Raw genomic sequence first — 22,117 nt, forward strand, 5'->3', positions numbered from 1 at the left:
CTCCCAGCACGCACCTGTTTCCTATTAGCTCAGAAGGCGGGGTTTCAAAGGCTGACTCCACCCCCAGGACTCCCACATGCTGCTGCTCCTCCTATGCCATTGGCTGCGCTACACTTCTGTCAAACAGCTTCTCTTAAAGGAGCCAACCATCTGTGACAGGAACCAGGTATTCGCTGCCCCTGCCAGAGGCCCCACGTCCTTGGCACACCACGCCCTAAGGAGGTGCCCTGCTGGAGGGGAAGTGCAGCCAGTTCAGACCTCCGGGGTTGTCTAGAGGGGTCTGCCCCATGAACAGCTGTAGTCAGAACCAGCAAGAGTTAGTCCTCCAGCACCCAGGGCTGGGAGCAGGCACAGGCCAATCAGAGCCCAGCAGGGCAGGTAAAGCCTGGCTGCTTCTCCTGCAGCCTCTTCTGGGTGAAGCCAGGGCAGGGCAAGACGACTCTGGCTTGCCCTACCCTAACCCGAGGAAGCTGGCCCAGAAAGGGGCCTAACCTTGACAACACCGACCTTGGGTCTCTGAGGGACCAGTGTTTATACTAGGGACTTTACTGCCCAAGTGGCTAATTTGAGTTAAGATTTAATTTGTTTACAGTTATCTCCAGAGGGGATCCAGCCAGTGGGAGAACTGACCTGGCCAGAGCATTAAGCCACAGAGGCGGCAGCCCCTGGCAGTGCCAGGATACAGGAGTGTCAGAGAGGAAGAGTCCCTGCAATGTCTCACCCTGACACAAGAGGTGTGTGTGCTCGGACAGCAGAAGCACACCAGTACCCTCCATTCCAGGCACGTCATCTTTGCCTGTCTATACTGGCACGATCGCCTTTTGGTCCCTGTAGCCTGAGACCACCAGCTATTCCTGAATTCTCAGCAGAGAGAGGTTCCAGTCATAGGGTGACCCGATGTCCTGATTTTATAGGGACAATCCCGATATTCAGGGCTTTGTCTTGTACAAGCGCCTATTTCCCCTCACCCCATCCTGATTTTTCACGTCTGCTATCTGGTCACCCTATCCAGTCATAAGAGAAAGAACCATTAAACAGGGAAAAATAATGGGATGAGCCAACAGAGAAACACCCAGTTTTGCCTCTTGCATCCCTGAAGCTCATTTCTGATTAGCAACAGCAACACTCCTAGAACCACCCCAACATCCCCCTTGTCTTCCAAAGAAAAGACATCGCAGCAAAAGTACTGACATATCAGCAGAGTTATTTGGTTTGAGGCAATCACCAAGAAACCTCTCCAGCCCAGAACTGCTAGCAAAGAGGGAGTGAGGCGTGCTCCACTTAGTGAGCTTCCCAGCCACTGGCTACTGCAAGGAGCTATTAGTTCTGTCTGTGTGACCTGCACCCTGCTCATTAGTGGATGTCTGCAGTGTGACAATTTCCAGCGTGATTATTTTATCCCCCAAGCTGCATTTTGCCTGGTCGGCTTTGCAACATGCAGTTAGAATACAGACAGACATGCAGTCATCCAAGGGGAAGGTTTAACGCACCAAAAACGAGGTGCATTACTTACTTCCACTGCTCTACTGGTATGTGCAGGAAAAAAAAAATCCCATGGGTAAGGATGCTCCTAAAATCCCTTAGAATTTCTGTTCCACAATTCCTGCTGCAAACTCACCTCCAGGCTCACGTCTCACACCCAAGCCAAGCAAAATCTTTAGGGCACTTTTTCACGCTTTGCCCGACTAATCTTTTAACTGGCTGATTCCGGTACATGTTTTCCGGATGTCAAAATTGTCACTACACTTGGAAAAAGCCAGGTATTAATAGACTGCATATAGAATCTTGTCAAAGACCAGATGCCGAAAACTGAACCAGCAGAGGAGGCTGAAGGCAGGTCTCCCATACAGTTTCACTAACATGATTTAAAAGGATTTAAAACCTTCACCACACATGCTCCCTGTTCCATAAGTCCCACCCCCACGCATACCATTTATAAACAGTAAGCAGGTGCTTGCCCCAAGCTCTGGCTCTTATTTACATATATTAATAGTCCATAACAGTAAAATATTCAAATACCAGATAACGGGGCCTCTGTTCAATCCACTTATAAACGAATAAAAGACACTAAGTACTCCAGGACCTCGTCCGCCTGTCTTTTTTGTTTTGGTTTTTAAAACTAGACAGATGACATCCGTGTCCTCCCCTCTTCCGATACCGCCAATCCATTTCACAGTCCCGGGGGGTTATTTTGTTGACAAAAGGATTCGTTTCTTTGGACTGACACTCATTGGTCTTAGCACAAGGTGCCACAGAAGAACAGAGCTAAAATGGAAAGTTCTCAGCCCAGCACTATGCTGCGATGCAGCAACAACCCAACATGGAGACAGAGCTGTGCTGTCAACTTCTCAGAGACTTTTTCTTTTCTGCACCCTGACCTCAAAGACTTACCACAGAATGAGATGATGTGGCTACTGTCCTCATGCACAAACTTCCTTGTCACAGCTTCCTCCATAATCTGCTTCACCTGTCAAACAAGGAGATAGTTAGGAAAAAAAACTTTTTACACAAGCAACATAACTGGGGCAGAACAAGAGAATTACAGACAGCTATACACTGGAGCAGGTCTGACATGTTCCATCCAGCAGAGGGATTCAGTGAACATCTGCTCAACATCTGCATGGGCCAGAATCGCAAGGCTCAGAAAGCACCAAGCTATTTAAGTGCTTGAGTTTATAACACAAAAGATCAGTAAGGAACTCTCTCTACTGTCCTTCTTCTCTGATGACCACTAGCAGGCCCCGTGGCCACACTCAAGTTGTATGGTCTCGTGGGAAGCCACAATCCATTGGCCTGCTAGGCTCCACACAAGCCACTTGAAAGAGCAATGCTATAACAAATGAGGCAAATGATTTTTGCTTCATTTATATTTTCTGAGAGGCCTTAGACCAGGAAAAGGGAGCAGAAAATTAAATCCAGGAATTCAATGGCATTCAGTTAAAAAGAATCAATCAAGGTTACCAAATCCAGCTTTAATACATTTATGGTTTTTTCATGCACTCCTGTTTTATGTGCATTTGACAAATTTCCTGCAGCTGGCCTGAACAACCTGGAACTAGCCCATCAAGCCAGATGTCAGTGAATCAGCTCTCATCAAATGAGACTGGGACGATAATTTGAACAGCAATGTAATCAGTGCTGAGCCCTGAGTGACTGAGTCTCTATTGCCTGTGACATATTACAGGCATTCTGTTCAGTTCACTTCATTAAAGGGAACCTGTCAAGTAGGTTGGACATTAGGGGCAGGATATTAAAAAAGGAACCCATGTAATTATGAGCAGATTCTGAAGGCACAAAATGGGAGGTCAGATGTAAAAGTCAGAACTAAAATGTTACCCATGGTACAGTGCCAGAGGGCAGATGAGCAACTGCAGCAGATCAAGGCACTGGCTTGTCCTAGTGGCTCCAGAGGCTTTAAGCACTACTGTTGTTGGCAGAACTAGAAAAGAAACAGCCCATACATTTAACCAAGGTCACGGCTCTTGAAGCTTTAACACAGCCACCTACCGCAGCACTCGTTCCCTCGAGAGCTCCGTCTCCTAAAGAGACCACCTTCTCCAAGTGCCAATGTTACAAGAAAACCCCATAGCTATCAATGTGTCTCAGAGCTAAAAGAGAAGATTCTTCAGGCCCATCTCCAACACATACTGGGAGCCCTGACGTACAGAAATAAGCCATTGTGGAAAGTGATCATAAATGTATAAAATCAAGAAATAAGGCCAACATATCAGAGCACAGCCTGAAACAGAGAGTGTTGGCAGGTCTAGCTCCTACCCCTTTCTGAAGGGAATCTGTGCACGCTGTATTTCTTCTCAGCTTCCTGAGGTCGGACCTTATTGGCCATTCAAACAACGATGGAAGAGTAAACTTCAGGTCACTTTCTCTCTATGCTTCGCTCTTCCTAGGATTTCCCTGGAGGAACCTCTCTGTCCTAGACCCTAGTCCATCTTCTGCCTTCGTAGCAATGCCATGCAACAACCACAAAATTATAACTAAAGCATTTAATCTTTGTGGTCCTAGATTAGATAAAACCAATTTTTAAAAAATCTAATGTGTCTTTCAAAAATATTTTTCCCCTTCATGGCATCACTATTGAGCAAAATTAAGGTTGTTTGGACACTTTAGCTATGCATTTCCATACAGTAACATGGTTGGATTTCTCTCAAGTATAAACTTAACTCTAAATTTCATGGGTTTATAACGCTTGGCTTGGGGATAATTACAACATTCTGGTCATGCTTCTTACCCTTAAAGTTCCTATTACATGTGCACGCATACACACACACATCCCTTTTCACTACAGATTTGATGGATTGTTCATCTCCAACATCCCTGCAAGCACAATAAGTGGATTTGATATAGGCTTTCAGAGGAGATGAAAATGGGGGAAGGGAGAGAAGTTCAAATCCACCTTAGGGCGCATTCCTTTTTGTGAAATTCAAAATAATTATGTGCCTTGCCCCACGTCCCAGAGCAGGGAGATTGTGGTCTTGTAAGGCTTGCCAGATGGGAGTCTTCACAGCAGAGAGCTGTTTATTTTCAATCTCCCTGCATTCAGACTCCACTCCCAGCCTCTACCAATTGGACTGCCGTTCTGTTGGCTGTTTCCAAGCAAGTTTATTTTTGTGATTTCCTTCCCTCCCTCCCTCTCCCCATGTTCCCCAGGAGCTGGTTTCCCTGTGGATGAGTAGGTGGTTTCTATGAAATGCAGTTACTCTTATCAGGAATCTAATAAGGAAGAGATTGAAAGGAGCCTCAGAACAGATGCTGCTGCTAATGAGCATGATGCCCAGGTGTGTGCTCACACAGAGCAGGCTCAGCAGGGGTTCCCAGCCTCCTGCTGCTCACGTCTAGGGGATGAATGTTTACAGACCCCAAGGTGACAAACCAAAACTCACAGATCTTTTCCTTTTAAACTGGAGGTGAATAAACAGCCGTTAAAGGTAAATAACCTGCCCCCACAAACAGGGCCTCAGCTTGTACAACTGTTAATAGCCCCATGTCAGAGCCCTGGTCTCGGAATGCAGAGTGGTTCTATTCCCACTGAGGCTCCTGATTCCCAAGTCCCTCCCCTTTCTCTGTCTCAGTTTCCCCCTCTGTTAAATGGTGAGAAGTTGAATACAGACTTGCTTTACAGGGGTGCTGCAAGGCTTAATATTTGTCATACGCTTTGAGACTCTTGCTTGGAAAACAACCGTGTGAACAATAACAAACAATGTGTTATTAATGAAATAGAAGCAACCCTGGCTGAATGGGCACTGAGAGCTACCCACAGCCAGTCTCACGCTATAAGTCTTGGTGTTCACTTTCCCTGTTGGTGCTTTGCCCTCCTGGCGTATCATTTCCTTGCAGTGGTGACATAACGTTGTCACACAGAGACCTCACTTGGGAGAGGCCAAACCCTGCCAGCTGATGCAGCCAACTAGAGGAATGGCTCTCACCGTGCATCTCCCAGCACCTGGCTCTCACCAGGATACGCCTATGCACATGCCACAGCCTCACCCAGGGAACTCTAGGAAGGTGTGTCCCTGCAAGTCACTGAGGAGCTCCCATATCTCTCTCTCAGCTCAGTGCAGCTCTGTTTTACGCCCCCAGCTAGCATCAGTCACCACAGCAGTCAATGAAGGTTCAGCTGGGTATCTGGCCCTTAAAGTCTGAAATTATTTATTTTTAACAACTTCCAAGCCACCGATTTTCTCTTTCCAGTTTTTCTAAAGCATCTTGCTGTTCGCTATTCAGTGTTATGACACACAGTAAAATTCACTGTGTGGTGCTTATCGTGTGCATGAAATGTTCCACTTACAAGGATGCTTATCTCTAGGATGGTCTCTTAAGAAGCTTTTTTAAATTTTTATTTAAGATTTGACCGAAGAAAGCCTACATACACTAGGCACTTAATGACTACCATTTGGAAAAATTAAACTCCTTCAGAAGAATTACCCAGGGTCAACTGTGCATAATTGTCAGCTTGACAGTGGGAGTTCTTTTCTGAATACAGATATTAAATAAAATCTGTAAAGCCAAATCCACCCTGGTCTCTTGAAGCAAAATGGGTCAGCTCTCAGTGCGCCTCCATCTCCTACGTGCTTGTGACTAATAGGGGCTGTTCTTGAACCCAGGAGGAAGCAGGATCTGTGAAGACTGATTATAGCTGTGGGTCCCAGGTGGTTTAAATTGGCTAACACTGAGTCAGTTACTCTCAGCAGAAAATGTAACATAAATGAGCAGACAGGCCGTAGACACCTGCATCCAATTTGGTAGCTAGCACTTCTCCCTTTCCAGGAGCTTTGAGGCATCACAGTTTCAAACCCAATTCCATGGGTCCTCAGGCAGCCCTAAGACCACATCCACCACCCAGCAGCACACTGGTACTGGCAGGGAACGCGGGCTGGTGGACCCTAGCTCACCAGAGGTACCGCCCATGAAGCTCCTGATTGGAGGAGAGGTCCAGCCTCTCCAATTGGATCAGATTTGCTATATAACCCAGAAGGTGGCACAGGACGTTGACTGTGCAACTAGGTGAATCCCCGGATGGCTGCTACATTGGACCCTGCCTCCCTGCCCTGCTCCTGATCCCTGCCTTGTTCAACTTTCTTGCTTCTGTGCCCCACCTCTAGCATCTGACTTCAATGCTGACCCATGGCTTGACTCCTGACTCTGGCTCTGGTTTCCAACTCCAGCTCCAAGCAGACCTCTAGGCCTTAGCACACTGCTCTGACCACCTACGTCCCGGTCCATGACAAGAGCTAGCGTTGGCTCTCCCACCATAACAGGAAGGGGGTCTGGTGGGTAAGACACTGGTCCAGAAACTTGGATTCAACTCCCAGCTCTGAGGCAAAGTTCCTGCATGATGGTGTCTCTGGGCCTCAGTTCTCGATCTGCCAGAGGGGGAGGTTCACCGTCCCTTTCTTCACCCTTTGTCCGTCTTCTCTCTCTAGATTGTTAGGGTTTCTGCGCCTGGGCCATAGACACAGCATCTAACACAATGGGGCCCAGGAGGATGATGGCTGGGGCATCTAGACGCTAACAATGCTGCTGCTGCTGCACCTGCAGTCTCAGCTGGTCTGAGAGGATGAGGAGACAAACCGTTAGGGCCCAGATATACGAAATCAGGCTTTATGGTGTATAGCGGAGACTCAAGGCTGCAAGACAACACCCAGGACAGGAAGACGCTTGAAATGCTGGGAGATTTGTTCCGTTACTTACAGTGCATACAAGTGTCCACACTGTCAGTTTTATGACTCAGCACTTCTGATGTCAACAACTCACAAGAATGAGCAGCAAGAGCCCCCTGGGTCTGCAAGGGACTGAGCTGAATTCGAATTTGAAGTGAGCCCCGCACATCGGCCTGAGGGACAGGCAGGGCGTCCACCTCCTTCTCTCCATCCAGAGATAATGAGCCACCCAGCTGGCCTTCAGATGCTGTGGATTCTGCCCAGCTTTGAGAGCTGCTGCATTTACAGCATGTTGAGAAGCAGCTAATCTGAATGCAAAATGACCAGCCAATGTATGGAACCCTACCACTGGCCAGGTAAACAATGTGCATATGGCCAAGCATCCAGCTGGTCTCCCTTTAACCACACTACAGCCACGGCGTTCACAAATGCAACAAGGGCTCTTCTCCCAGTCAGCTCCGGTCACTGCGCCATACCCACACCCTCATTCTCTGGCCAAACGCTGCAAACAGCCAAATTTCTGTCCTCATTTTGAACCAAATTCTGCCCCCTCCCCTGACAGTGAGCCATACCTGCCTCGGACAGCTGGCTGGAAACACGGCACTGCTGGCAGAGCATGACATGATGAGGGGAGCAAGGCTGTCAGCAGCCAGCTCTTTGTTTAGTAAGATCTTGGATGTGGACACCTTGTCTGCTCTTCCCAAGTGACCCAACAGTAAACACAGCAAGGACAGACCAGGTGTAACCTTCATTCTGCACCTCACTTCCATTGTTTCAAGAGTGCTTTGTTCAAAGTCTCGATAAAACAGATGGCCCCACAAGACCAGAATGGGGTGAGACGACTTACTAGAATGGGAAATGAGGAAAGTAAGACAAGAAGACTCTCTCTTCAATAGTCTGGATATTAGCCAGGTTTGGACTTTGACTCTTGCCTAATCAGAGAAATTAGAGGTGGAAGAGGACAATTAGGTGCCAGTCAGTCTCCCAGGAACCAGTGCCAGGGCATGCCTACCACAGACGCTCTACTGCTTTGCCCACTTTAGTTTTAAATGTTGCTAGCAATGGAGTTTCAACCTCTTCCTGTGAGCCACGAGGCACTGGTCTCAAGGCTCTCACCACTCCATTTTTCCTAATATATAGACAAAAGTTTCTTTGTCCTAATTTCATCCCTTGGCTCCTAGTTATATGCTCTTGCCTCAGCCCGGGGCTATATACAGGCCTGTTCCCTCCTCCATATCTGGAGTATGCAAAACTTTTTCCACCTCCTTCTAATCTCAGGTGTATTCTGACCAGAGTATTACAGACGAGGGCTACTGCCTTGCCGTTCTGTGCTCTGACACTCCTACACACAGAGTGTAGAGTACACACACGGTAAGCCTGGAAGCTCTTTGGGGCAGGGAGGGACTGTCTTTTTGTTCTGTGCTGTACAGTATCTAGCACAAAGGGGTTCTGGTCCATGACTATGGCTCCTGGGAGCTACCATGATGCAAGTAATCATCAGCATCAGCATTTACAATGCACAGAAAAAAGGCTCCCGGAGATGCAGTTTAGCTGAAAATTACACAGCTGTGAAGAAAAGTGGCAGCGTATTGCTTGAGCTTGTCAAGCTAAATAACATCAACCAAAGAAATGTTTAGTGAAACAAAAAGGAAAAGGATGTGTGAGACTGGGGCACTCAGGGGAGAGAGATGAAACCCAGAAGAGTAATGAGAGCAGCAAGCCAATGAACGCAAGACTCAACTAACTGTGCAAAATGAAATATTCATGTGACTGCACGTAAAAGAGAAAACATTCAAGGTAGGACTGAAATTCTCAGTGCTTCCCTGACAGCAAAAGGCTGAGAGGGGGTTTGCAATCCAAATCCTGTACAAGTGGATTATTAAATCACGGCAAATGGACCAGAGAGAGCAACAAGATAGAACAAAACCTGCTGAGGTCCCCTCCAACCTTGATATTCTGTGATTCTAAAACTAAGAGAGAGCCAAAACGAGACACAACCACCAGGCCTAGAGAACAACAGACTGGAATTGGGATGGTCAATTCACGAACTTGCTTCCCAACTAGCAGATGCAGCACCATATGACTGAACATTTTTGGTGATCAAACAAGCAGTATTTAACTGGCCATTCTGTATCATTCTTATTCAATATTTGGGCGGGATGGGAGCTCTGCTACGATTGTACAGCACCTAACACATGATCCTTTAAACAAAGTAATTGCCCCAGCAAATCCAGCTCCAGTTTTGGATGTGTGTGGAATGGCCCCACTGGGTATATTTTGGTCTGAAGCAGAAAACCTTTAGAGAACAACCTGTTAGACAGGTACCCAGCAAGTCAGTAGCACTGGCACAGAATCTGAATCGTACCAAGGACTGGCCAAGTACCTCAAACATTAACCAGGCAGGTATATTCCTCTTTCCCTGCACAGTAACTGGCTGTGTTGTGAGTTCCTATGGCACCATTTCTTAGAATACCAGCCTAAGGCTAGGAATGCATGACAGTTATCTTGTATCTACCTCGTGCCTCATCCCAGAGCATCCCAAACCCCTTGACACACTTACGGAGTTCTACAGACTATTGACTTCATCTTTCATTGAACAGCAGCCACTTCTGGGGCAAAGCCAGTGGTAACCACTGCACACCAATAAGGCACCACAGTTTAGGACAGGAACCAAAAAATATAGTTGCCAATTGATGCTGCTAAGGGAATTTAGGGAGGCAGAATGCAATTACTCACACGAATTTGTCCAGGACAGCTGGCTTAATACAGAGAATGCCATGAGATCCAGAATGACCACAGTGGTGAGGGTTTTATCCAAAAGACACCACATCCACCACACCACATGCAGCATCACTGCACCTTCACCACCACAGGTCTATGCACTAAGTCGGAGCAAACACTGCTCCTTATTGAATTACCACCACCACTTCCCCATTGTGCACAGATGAAATAAGAGATTCCCTGCTCAAGTACAGACCCAGCCCAATGCTGCATAGCTTACAGAGTCTGACAAGATCACAACCCAGGGGGCTATGGCTGCAGGTTGTTTATGATACTGTAATAGAAATTGCACTTCACCAACTGATCCTCTTATAAAGCTGGAAAAAGTGCAGTTCTGACATTCCAGGGGCATGGTAGGACAGATACCCCATGTTTAGCCAATATTTACTGGAGAAAACACCTGAGCTTCCACTACAAATTTTGCATTGCAGCATTTTTATGCTAATCCATAACAAAAATCACATAAGCTCAAGACCTATATTAATTTCTGATCCAAAATGCTAAAAGCAAATACTGCCCACTAAAACAGACTATGTCTTCTTCCAAATCACTGGTTCATACGGTGATCGCCACACAGCCAACATCCAGAGTTTAAGCAAAATAACTATTTCATTTTTTCACCCTGTCCTGTTCATTCCGTGGTCCCTAATTATCATTTTTAGAAGTGGATCAATATCTGTCAAGAGACCGAATCTTTAATTAAAGCAGTCTAAGAGATTAATCAGTAATCCAGACACCTATCTGTCTACAAGGCTATGCTTTGCACAGGGAGGGTCACTTTTTTGGCAACTGAGCTCTCAAGAGGCCGACAAAGAAATGACCAAGTGAATTCCATTAATCCTGTAGAAATAAAACTCTTCTTAGTCACCATTACGGTGGGAGAGCAAAGCCGTGCCTGACTCAGGGTCTTATTCCAGACTCGTTTCTGCAACTTGTTTTTATGCCTTTGTATCCCTCACACTTATTTGCTCAGATTTATGGAATTACTACTGACTTCAGTGAGTCTGCTCATCTGCTTCAAGTTAAGCATGTGAGTGTTTACAGAATCAGGCCTGGGTATGCAAAACTGGGGCTGTAGGCAGGGAAACAGGCTCCATGTCAGATAACTGGAGACCACTGCAAGCACATATCTCAGACCTGAACTCCAAACCTAGTCAGTGGCAAGGGCCAAACCTGGGCCTGTTTCAGCCACACCCAATCTCTAAAACCCAGAGTACACACAGGGATTCAGGCTCTTGTCTCCATTTGCTACAAAATGCCCTGGGTCACACTTTGCCTCTAACCATAAAACCCCAAACCAAATTGTCGCAGTCATTTGTCTGCATGTCGCTCCTGGCCCCCACGATCCTTGCTGTCACTGCTTCTTCAGTGTAACGCTGAACATAACAGCAGTAAAGACAACACCTGGGGTGCAGGGACTAGGAGCTAATGAATAAATTCCAAGTTTAATGAGTCTAAGCCAATATTTACCCATAACATTGCCTATCACTTGGCTAGGTTTTTCCACCTAACTTGCCGCATGCTATTGCAAACAATGTGCCTTCTATATTAAATTATATCTGCATTCACAATTTCCTTTTCAATAAGGATGGTAAGGCTGTTTTATTGATTACACACATGTGTACCAAGAATGGTCTCTTCCAGCTTTTTGGCTCTGTAGAATAGTTTATACTAAGCTCAAAGTGGACAATCTGAGAAGTATCATACAAGCAGAAACATGCACTATTCACTTCAAAATCAGAGCTAGTTTCAAATACCAGAGGGGTAGCCGTGTTAGTCTGACATCAGGAATGGTAACATACAAAAGCTAGTAGGAGAACACTTCAATCTCCCTGAACACTCAACAACGGATTTAAAAGTAGCCATCCTTCAGCAAAAAAAACTTCAAAAACAGACTTCAAAGAGAAACTGTTGAGCTACAATTAATTTGCAAACTTAACACCATTAATTTGGGCTTGAATAGGGGCTGGGAGTGGCTGGCTCATTACAAAAGCAATTTTCCCTCTCTTGGTATTGACACCTCCTAATCAATTATTGGGGGTGGACCACATCTACCCTGATTGAATTGGCCTTCAACACTGGTTCTCCACTTGTAAGGCAACGCCCTTCTCTTCACGTGCCAATATATAGTTATGCCTGCATCTTTAATATTCACTCCATGCATCTGAAGAAGTGGGTTTTTTACCCACAAAAGCTTATGCCCAAATAAACTCATTAGTCTTTAAGGTGCCACCAGACTCCTTGTTGTTTTTGTAGAGCTAGTTTCCACTCTTTCAAAGGCAGCAGCACTTAAACGTGACACAGCAGCAGCTCTCAATTTGTCTAGTGTCCTGCCCTTCAAGTGCTGTGGATCTGAATATCCTTCAGCCACGTCCACACATGCAGGCTGGCATTTCTGGAAGTCAGGGTCAGCATTTTGCAGAAGGCTGCTCTGAGAGTCGCTGCAGAGATCATGAGCTTTCAGCTGGGTCTGGCACATCCAGGTCAATTCAGCAGGAATCTTTGAAGGATGTTGATGTGGATAAGGCTCTGGTCTGGGGTTCAAGAGTGCTGGGGTCAGTGTCTGGATCTGCCAGACGCCCTGTACAACCTTGGACAAGTCACTTCATGTCCTAGTTTCCCATCTCTAACATGGGGATAATACTGCTGTTGTCCCTATGTCGAGCTGTAGGAGATGTCTGTGGCCTTGCAAATTGGCTGCCCGGTGATGGAGAAATCAGTGATACACTTAAAATGTAGCCCAACAGTGCAACCCCCTTTAACTACACATCAGCATCCGTCCTAGAACAGAGGTGGTCACACAACATGCAGGCAATCCCTTCTCCCAAAGATCTCAGCCCAGCACCAATGCCCGGGTCCCAGGGAGCAACTCTGCTTTAAGAAACTACTCTAGTAAGAGACCAAGGCAGAGAGCAAACTCTCCTGTTGCACACCAGCTCCCTCTCCCAGAGCCTTGAATAACGACAACCCACACAGCATGTCTTCCCGAGACTAATTTTTTTGTTTTTTAAGGTACAAGTAAAGCTTATGCCCATCTTGGAAGACGGGGCAACAGCACCACCTAGTGAGACCTGCCATAACAACACTTCCTTTCTGCCACCTCTTGCCTGCCTGTACATGTCACTGATAGGATCCTTGGAGCAGCCACTGTTTTTCTCCTCATGGGCGTATACACTGCCTAGCACAATGGAGCCTCACACTTGGCTGGGGACTGTAGACACTACTGTAAGAAACAGAATCACAGGACTGGAAGGGACCCTGAGAGGTCTCTAGTCCAGTCCCCTGCACGCAAGGCAGGACTAAGTATTATCTAGACCACCTCTGACAGGTGTTTGTCCAACCTGCTCTTAAAAATCCCCAATGATGGAGATTCCACAACCTCCCTGGGCAATTTATTGTAGTGCTTAACCACTCTGACAGTTAGGAAATTTTTCCTAATGTCCAACTTAAACCTCCCTTGCTGCAATTTAAGCCCATTGCTTCTTGTCCCACCCTCAGAGGTTAAGAAAAACAATTTTTCTCCCTCCTCCTTGTAACAACCTTTTATGTACTTGACAACCTTTTATGTCATGTCCCCTCTTAGTCTTCTCTTTTCCAGACTAAACAAACCCAATTTTTTCAATCTTCCCTCACAGGTCATGTTCTCCAGACCTTTAAGAATTTTTGTTGCTCTTCTCTGGACTTCTCCTCCCACTCAGACAGCCAGAACGATGGGAGGGGACAAGCCCAAAAGCCTCTTCATAGGCCCTTCTGGTCAGCCAGGTTACATTGCATGACATTAAATATAACCACTGATGGCGGCAGCCGTCTGCTTACTATGGGCCAACTGTCAGCCAGGCAGGTCCCCAGAGACGAGCTCTTGGAGGCGTATGGCACAAAGGGTTAACACGGAGCAGGATGTGCAACATACCCTACTAAATGCTACCCCAGCCTACTCTGCAGCTCCCTGCTCTCCAGAACAGCCTTCTAGCAGCTCCAAGCCCAGTGTCACTTCCCATCGCAGCGCAAAGCATCTTCTTCGATTTGCAATGGAGCAGCCCAGAGGCCCCTAGAGATGGCAGGGCTGCCCAGACATGCAACGAGATGAGACTGACAAGAGTAGGAAGGAAAGAGAAGCAAAGAGAGGGAAAGCGATTTGCCTAAGGTCACAGGGCAGGGCAGTGCTGAGCGGGAAACAGGGTCCTGGTCTCCCGAGCCCCAGTCCAATGCCCTTGCCACTAGAATAAAATCAGTAGGAACAATGTTGTGCAAAATAAGCCTGTGTTGTTATCAAATAAGTGAGACACTGGAGAATATCAAGGAAGGCAGATGTCTGTCTGAAATCTAGAATCACTGTTCAGAATTATTCCAATTTTGCAGTTCTGGAAGGTTTATTGTAACTTTTATTCCAAGCCCATTGTCTGAATGTGTCTGGGGCTCCTGTTTCTAAATGCCCACACCTAGCCACGGAAAAAAGTAATCAGGAAATTCGCCATCTCCAGTGCATGGCAGGCTGACACACACCCCGGCTCAGGTCAGCGATAACATTCGAGCCTTACATAACCAGAGGTTTGCTAATGCAGCACACCCCAGGGGTTGCTCACAAGCAGAAATTATGGGAAGGCCCAACCAATGAAGATTTCCACAGCAATGATTATACCCTGCACTTGCTGAGTCACTGTTTTAAATGGGAATGAATGGCAATAAAGAGTGTTTGATTTAATAAATATCCCACTTGTTTCCCTTAATTTGTGAGCGAATTTAATATTCACAAGTGTCAAGACCTAGTAGTGCTGGCCTGAAGCCATGAATGGGACAGCAAAATTCTAGGCATGCACTCTCACTCAGCTGCCTGCGCCCCTCACTCCTGACCGCACCACCCCCAACCAACCCAGTTCTGTACCAGGCATAGCTAGGCCACCACACATCACCAGCTCTGCCACACAGCTCTCTGCCAGTGTTCCTCAATCTTCACCTGCCATGCCCTTCCAGAGAGAAGGGCCAGTTTTGGGATATGCACCCCGCGGGATTCCAGAAACAGCAATCTAATGGTCACTGGACTCTGAAACCAATATTCGAACCTAGTTCTCCAGCAAACTCCTAGGACATCCAGCTTTTTTGCCGCCCCAAACAGCGAAGGAAAAAAAAAAAAAGCCCAATTGAGCTGCCGCCGAAGAGGAAGAGAGAGTGAAGGACCCACCACTGAATTGCCACAGAAGACCCGGATATGCCGCCCCAGGCACCTGCTTCCTTCGCTGGTGCCTGGAGCCGGCCCTGCACATAAACGTCACTTATCTGATCCTCACAGTTTCCACTAGAAGCCTGCTCAGATTTTCTCTGCTCCCTTTCTCACGACGGAGACAGCGACTTTCATTCCTCGTTACATCTGAACATCCCATTCTTTTCCAATGGTCTTCCTGGGTTCATGTTTCAGATGGCTGCGGATCCTGGTTTCCCTTTTCACATCATTCACACTCGCCCTCTGCTTTAATTGCCCCTGCCTCTCTCATATTTCCTACCCAGGGCCGGCTCCACGTTTTCTGTCGTCCCAAGCAGCGGGGGGGAGGGGGTAGAGGAAGAAAGCCGCAGCAGCACAATCATGCCACTCCACTCTTCGGTGGCAGTTTGGCAGCAGCTCAAAGAGGAAGAGAGGGACTGATGGACCCGCCGCCGAATTCCCACCAAAGACCCGGACATGTCGCCCCACTAGCATGCGGAGTGCTGCCCCTTTCTATTGGCCATCCCAAGCACCTGCTTCCTACGCTGGTGCCTGGAGCCGGCCCTGTTCCTACCACATTAATACAAATAGCCTTATCCCTGGCGTTTTGGCAGCTGAAATGGATTTACAACCCAAAGACTGTCAATCCCAATTCTTTACTGTAACAAGAAAAAGCTTTTATGTTCCTTTTTCCAATAACATTTAAAGCCTGAAGTCCGTGCCCGTAGCAAATATGGCAAATATCTGCTTTAAACTTGGGTTTGTTTTTGTATGTTTACTTTTTGGGTTCTTTTATAGGCCAGTATTTACTCTCACTTCCACTGCAATCTTTGTTTCACGTGGTTTTGATCATATATTTAATGAGTTCTTCCCTGAGACATTTTAACTGAAGGCTTTGGTGCCTATAATGTAAGCATGGTGGGCCCAAACTTGCAGTCCTCATTCAAGTCTCGATTCAGCAGAGCCCTTAAGATAAGACATAAGGACATGTTGAATTTTAAGCACATGTTTAAATGCTTTGCTGAACTGGGGCCTTATTTCTTTCACAGCAAAAGCGCCAGTTAAAATCTAGATGAGATGTCCAGTGGAAAGAATGCAGCATTTCTCCATACTATGGAATTAGGTTATGATTTCATGTACCATAAGAACCTGAGGAATCTTCAGGGAGACAGAGGCCAAATTAAAGCAATTGTGGGCATGTCTACTCGAGAAAAAATTGGAAATTAGTTCACCAGCAGCGCAGATCAATTGCCGGTAATGCAGCTATTTTGCCAGCAGGTATTTCTCAGTGATAATGCTGCAAGACTGGTTTACCCCAGGAATAGATGCCATGCTGGTAAGACACCTGCACCCTAATTAGACAGAGCTCTAGCGACACTCTCATTTGAAGATGTCCATGTATTGAACTGGTCACTGGACTCAGCAAGCTGAAATCTCTCCTGGTTTTCACCTTGTTACTTGAACAGATGTAACTGTCTACATCTCTGAGACACATTCTGGGTGCTCTGAAACCAGGGGAAAAGTCTTTCCTTCTACATTCTTTATGAAGGTCTCAGTAAGGTTTGACTCAAAGGAACAGCACCCATGTTAGCATAGCCAACATCTCAATGCAATCAGAAGAGAGAGGCTCCAATTCCCCTCCTCCCCTTGTTTCACACCTGTGAAATTTCACTAGAGTTATTCATGATTTACACGGGGGTACACGAGAAGAGAATCTGGTCCAGTGTATAGTTCCCATTCATACCTTCATTGGGTTGATCTGTGATACATACGTTTCCACAGAATATATGTGGTCGCCACTAACATTTGCAGTAATACAGGACCCGGCTGAAATTCACATGTCAAGTATTTTACCTGTCAGAGAACACTAGAAATCCCAAAGAAGGACCAGTTTGGTGCACAAACCCTGCAGCAGAAGTCCAGTGATGTAGAGAATTGCAATCTAGCCCACCTCCAGGAGTGCAGCAGAGATTTACAAAGACAGGCGTGCAGAAGAGTGTAAAACAGCTCCAAAGATTTCATCTGCAGATTTTGCCTCAGCATACTGACTAGCGAGCGTTCAACTCGATGGGCAGGATGGCTCAGGAGTCAGCTCTGGGACACGGACCTCTCACCTCCAGGGTGCAGCAGGTATGAATTCAGCCTAGATCAATCATTCTCACCTGAAGACTGATCGGTGGCCAATGTTGAGAGTCTCTGTTCAATTCCTAGTAGACAACTGAAGACATCACAAAACCCTTCATAACAAATATCCCTCGACAAGAGAGCTTCTGAGGAGATCCAGGATGGGATGGCCCTGGAGACCCTCTAGGTCAGGACTGAGGCCCATTGGTGGGGCAGTGCAGGGAAGTGAACAGTTCTATTATCATAGGCCTAGAAGCCCCAGTCACGGACCAGGCTCCCATGGGGCCAGGCACTGTACAGACACAGAACAAAAGACAGCCCGTTCCCCAAGAAGCTGACAGCCTAAGATAAGAGACAACAAATGGATGCAGACAGGGAGTACAAGGAGACAGTGAGCCAACATGGGTGACAGGAAGCGTTCACAGCACAGCAGTTGTAGCTGTGCCGAGGGCCAATGCAGGACTTCAGTCTCCATAAGACTGTCAATCCAGCATACCTTTCACGAGCACCAGATTTGCTTTTACAGTGAAGAGACAAAGGCAGTGGAGTTGTTAATCTGGTTCCTTTAGAAAACAGAACCCCAACATCCTGTTTTATCTGCCTTCTTTATAACGTTCATGGAATCAAGATGTGGGTGCTCTTAATAACAGGTTCATATTCTTTCCAGAAATGAACGGTCTGATTATTCCAAGGACAGGTGCCAAGCAGACCTCTCAAGCACCCTGCGAGCTGCAGCCAAAGTCCGCCACTTATCAGCTTTACAGTTTACTAGCTGACCATTAAATAAATAACCTAATGAATATGTGCCCTGATCTATTAGAATGCTGCCAACCCCAGAGCACACACACCATCTCTACCCAGAGGTTGCACGGACTCTCTGTTCAACATTTCTGCAGGGTCACTAATGAACTGTTCCCAGCGAACTTCGGCATAGTCACTGGGCTACCTGCAAGAACACTTTATGGACAATCTGAAACGACAGTTATCACTACCAGGCGCACTCCAGAGACTAGGAAATGATTGGCATTAACACGTGTAAACTAGTACATTGAGTCGGTAGGCAAAATGCTGCCCCCGGTATGCTAGGGTAAACCCGAAGTATCCGCGCTCAGTTCAATAGATTTACTGCAGATTTGGACTGGTACAAGAGAAAGCAGTGGTCCATGGGACCAGATCCTTGGCTGGAGGAAATCTGCTTAGCTCCACTGAAACCAAGCAGAGACTTTGGCCCTGTGTGTATAACGGTCACATGCTATCTCACCATAATTAAGAAGCTGTTTGCTCTCACTACCTCAGACTAGCATGAGTATTACATTTGAAGTGTGCACTGGATGGGTAGTTCCCAGGCTCACATAGATCTGTTATTTAACAAACACACACACATGGACACATAGGTACAAATTCTACTTTCAGCTGCATCCGCGCAAAACCACTGAAGTAAGAATTGTTAGTCCAGATTTACATCAGAGAGATCAGATTTTGACCCATCCTCTCCATGTTATATTTAACAAATAAATCCTTCCATATGCGGTCTGCAATTTCAATAACTTCAATGACACATTGAAAAGTGTGTTTTGCTGATAAGGGAGTATTCAAACAGCCAACCCAAGAGCATATTAACAGAAGTGAGATGCTGAAGAATAAATATTCTGGGTTAGCCACAGCAGCTACGTCAGTGGGAACAGTCATTGCGGTCATTAATTTTTCTCTTGCTCCAGTGACAAGGAAGCTTAGAAGTTTCTTTGAAAGAGAAGCACTGACAACCAAATGTAGAGAGAAAACAGCACTGCCAGCCCAAGCAATCAAAACTCCTGAGTCAGACCCCAGAAAAATGTTTTGATTAAAAAGGTGTTTAGTTCTTTTTATCAGCCTTCAGAGTTCTGATTTTCTGGCTTTTCTGCACAAACAAAGGCTGAAAACTTTAATTTTTAAAAAAAAGGAAATTATGTGAGACCGTCAGTCACATGACTCAAGGAATGAGGACTTCACAGTAAAATCCCAAGAGTTGGCAATGCAGATTAAGACACAACATACTTTGAAAAGGCGTCATTTGTCCAGTCAAACAACTCCCTGCCCCAGCCCCTGTACACTGCTGTAGGTGTTCTGCTGAAGGACTACTTACCATTGCTTTTAAAAATTCATTTTAATAGTAATTGTCCAAGTTAACAGACCCAAGAAATGCTCCAAATCAGAGGAAATAATGCAGAGCCGGCAAGCCAAGAATACTGGCACAGGCAGCTCCTCCTCAAGGCCTGCCCAGGAGCGGGAGTGAATAACACCAGCCCAGGCCCCATCACTACCCCAGACAAAGGGCCAATTCTCTTCTCACTAACCCTGTTGCAGTTTTGGGCCAGACTCATTGCTAGGCACAACTCCATTAAAGACACTTTTGCCAGCAGGGAATCCAGCCCATGGATGTCAATGGAGTTATGCCACTGAATCCAGCCAGTACCAGGGCACTCAGGTTTTAGATGGGAAGGGTGACTTCCTTTCACTCTGTATAATGAATCCAGCAGTCTCTCCCTGTGGGCAGAGACCCATCCTTGCACTGTGCTCAGTGCACCAGACTGTTTAACCATATTTCCACTGAGAGATGGTCAGCCGTTCCATGTTCTTGTAGTCAGTGAACCATCAATTTCAATCCTATTGACTCAGACCTTTGGCTTTTCTAGCACTGTTATTTAATTATTAATCGCCACTTATTAAATACAGCATAACACCTCCTGCTGCTGCAACATAAATTCCATTGCTGTCCATGGGTCTGCACCGGATTACACCAGGTCTGAACCTGCCTACATGACACTGAAATTTCCTGACCCCTGAGCGGCTTGGTTGTTTTTTGTCCCCCTTTCCCCCTCCTTACCATTGTATTAACGGCAACCTTTGCATCAAATGTGTGCATGACACATAGGACAGACAAGGGATTTGCAGATCTTTATGCCAGCCAACAAGCACTTCACATGACCTGGACATATTGCTAGTTAGATTTCATTAGGGAAATATGTTATGTCAAAATATATAGCTGAAACACAACGTTTAATGTGGCAGTTAGCTGGCAACTGCCTCTCTTACACACGCACACTCTCTCTCTCTCCCTCTTTCTAAATGAAATTGATGTTAATGCAACATTAAAGCAGGGGACAAGCCAGGTACACAAAACCACCAAGTGCTCAGAAGTCAGGAGATTCCAAAGTCCTATAGATAGGTTCAGACCTGGAGTAATCAGGTGCAAACCCACTTATAGCAATGGAACTGCACCCATTTACACCAGGTCTGAGTTTGACAACGGAGTAACACCTGCTTACACCAAGTCTGAATTCAGACCTGGCTTCCTACTTGCAACATTGAATTTGCGCACAGTGCACATCTGTGCCTGTTTTCATCATTAAATGCAAACTTGCATGCATGGATGTCGGTGGTGCTTTGGCAATACCGTGTGAAAGATGCTTAACTCTGGTCATTTCTTGACTTTCGAATGCTTGATGCCTCATAGGGTGACCAAACAGCAAGTGTGAAAAATTGGGATGGGGGTTGGGGGTAATAGGAGCCTATAGAAGAAAAAGACCTAAAAGTTGGGACTGTCCCTATAAAATCAGGACATCTGGTCATCCTAATCCCTCGGCTGTAGCCCTGTCACAGGAAAGTCCACAGCATGCGACTGGCACCATGAAAACAAGACTAATGTTGCACGGACACTCGGTTTGATTACGTTGTCTCATGAGCGCCACGTTTGCTAAGGCGCCTGTCCAGCCTGACTTGCTTTGAAGCCATAATGCTGAATTTGTGATGAGGCAGGCATTTCCATGGCAACCGACTGATGCCACAAGCATACAGGCGGACTTCTTGGCTGCCCCAAATCGAGGCTAGACTGGGAGGGGAAGCAGAGGTCTTAACTGAAGCAGAGATCTTCCTGAAATGCTATCAAAGGGCACATGGAAAAGGAGGCGGCAAGGAAATTAGGTTTGGTATGAAAGTATCAGGGGGTAGCCATGTTCGTCTGTATCCACAAAAACAACCAGGAGTCCGGTGATGCCACCGGACTCCTGGCTGTTTTTGGTATGAAAGTTTCCCCCTAGGTTTGCTGGAGCCTGAGAAAGGAGCTGTAAGGAAGTGCTTTCATCTTCAGCCAGACAGAAAATGGCCTCTAGTGATTAGAAATATTGTTTTTAGCAGAGATCAATGCAGGCTGCCCAAGAAACAGAATATTAAGGACTTTTCTCTACTTCTGACGCAGGCACATTTAAAACGACTTGTATGTTGTAGTAGGGAGACATCCGAACGTTCCTATAGAATCAATACTTTCATCATAAACTTACAGCATTTCAGTCTCACCTTGGTTATGTCTGAACAGTCCTTACGGCTGCATAAACGCAGCGTTTGTTTCTGCCTTAATAGTTAATACTCAAACACTCTGATTCTCCAGGCGTTCCCAATAATTCTAAATGAAACATAGAATAGTCTAACAATCCAGAAATGAGAGTTCACGTTGGCCCAAGCACATCAATATTTCAGACTGATTGGTGCATACAGCCCAAGAATGCAGACACAGGCCATGCAAACATTGATATTGCTGACAATTTTGCATAACTTAGCTACAAACTCAACATTAAGGCTTGTATACCACAGAAATATAGGCAGGAGCTGCGAGAGAGAGAGATTGATTTCTGTCCATCTAACCCAGGATGGCATTACAGAAAATCTACAGCAGAACTCATCCAAGCTATCAAAAAACAAGCAAAAGAGAACATCTAATGGATATGACTATAAAACATTGTTAATACAACTGGGTGTGGCCAATCAATAACTATTGAAATAACTAAGCCTAGGCAGAACAGTGCAC

The 22,117-nt window shown here is 46.2% G+C and overlaps 1 protein-coding gene across 4 annotated transcripts in view; it reads right to left on the minus strand.

Annotated features, from left to right (window-relative positions):
- The window catches only part of SGSM1 (small G protein signaling modulator 1), a 77,162-nt gene that overhangs the window by 49,051 nt on the left and 5,994 nt on the right, over window positions 1–22,117 (minus strand). For all 4 annotated transcript variants that reach the window (XM_032769849.2, XM_032769848.2, XM_032769847.2 and 1 more), the window contains exon 3: window positions 2,392–2,467. In XM_032769849.2, coding sequence (XP_032625740.1) covers window positions 2,392–2,467 — 76 coding nt within the window. The remainder of the gene's footprint in view (window positions 1–2,391; window positions 2,468–22,117) is intronic.

This window comes from Chelonoidis abingdonii, chromosome 22 (genome assembly GCF_003597395.2).
Source record: "Chelonoidis abingdonii isolate Lonesome George chromosome 22, CheloAbing_2.0, whole genome shotgun sequence".
Taxonomy (NCBI): domain Eukaryota; kingdom Metazoa; phylum Chordata; order Testudines; family Testudinidae; genus Chelonoidis; species Chelonoidis abingdonii.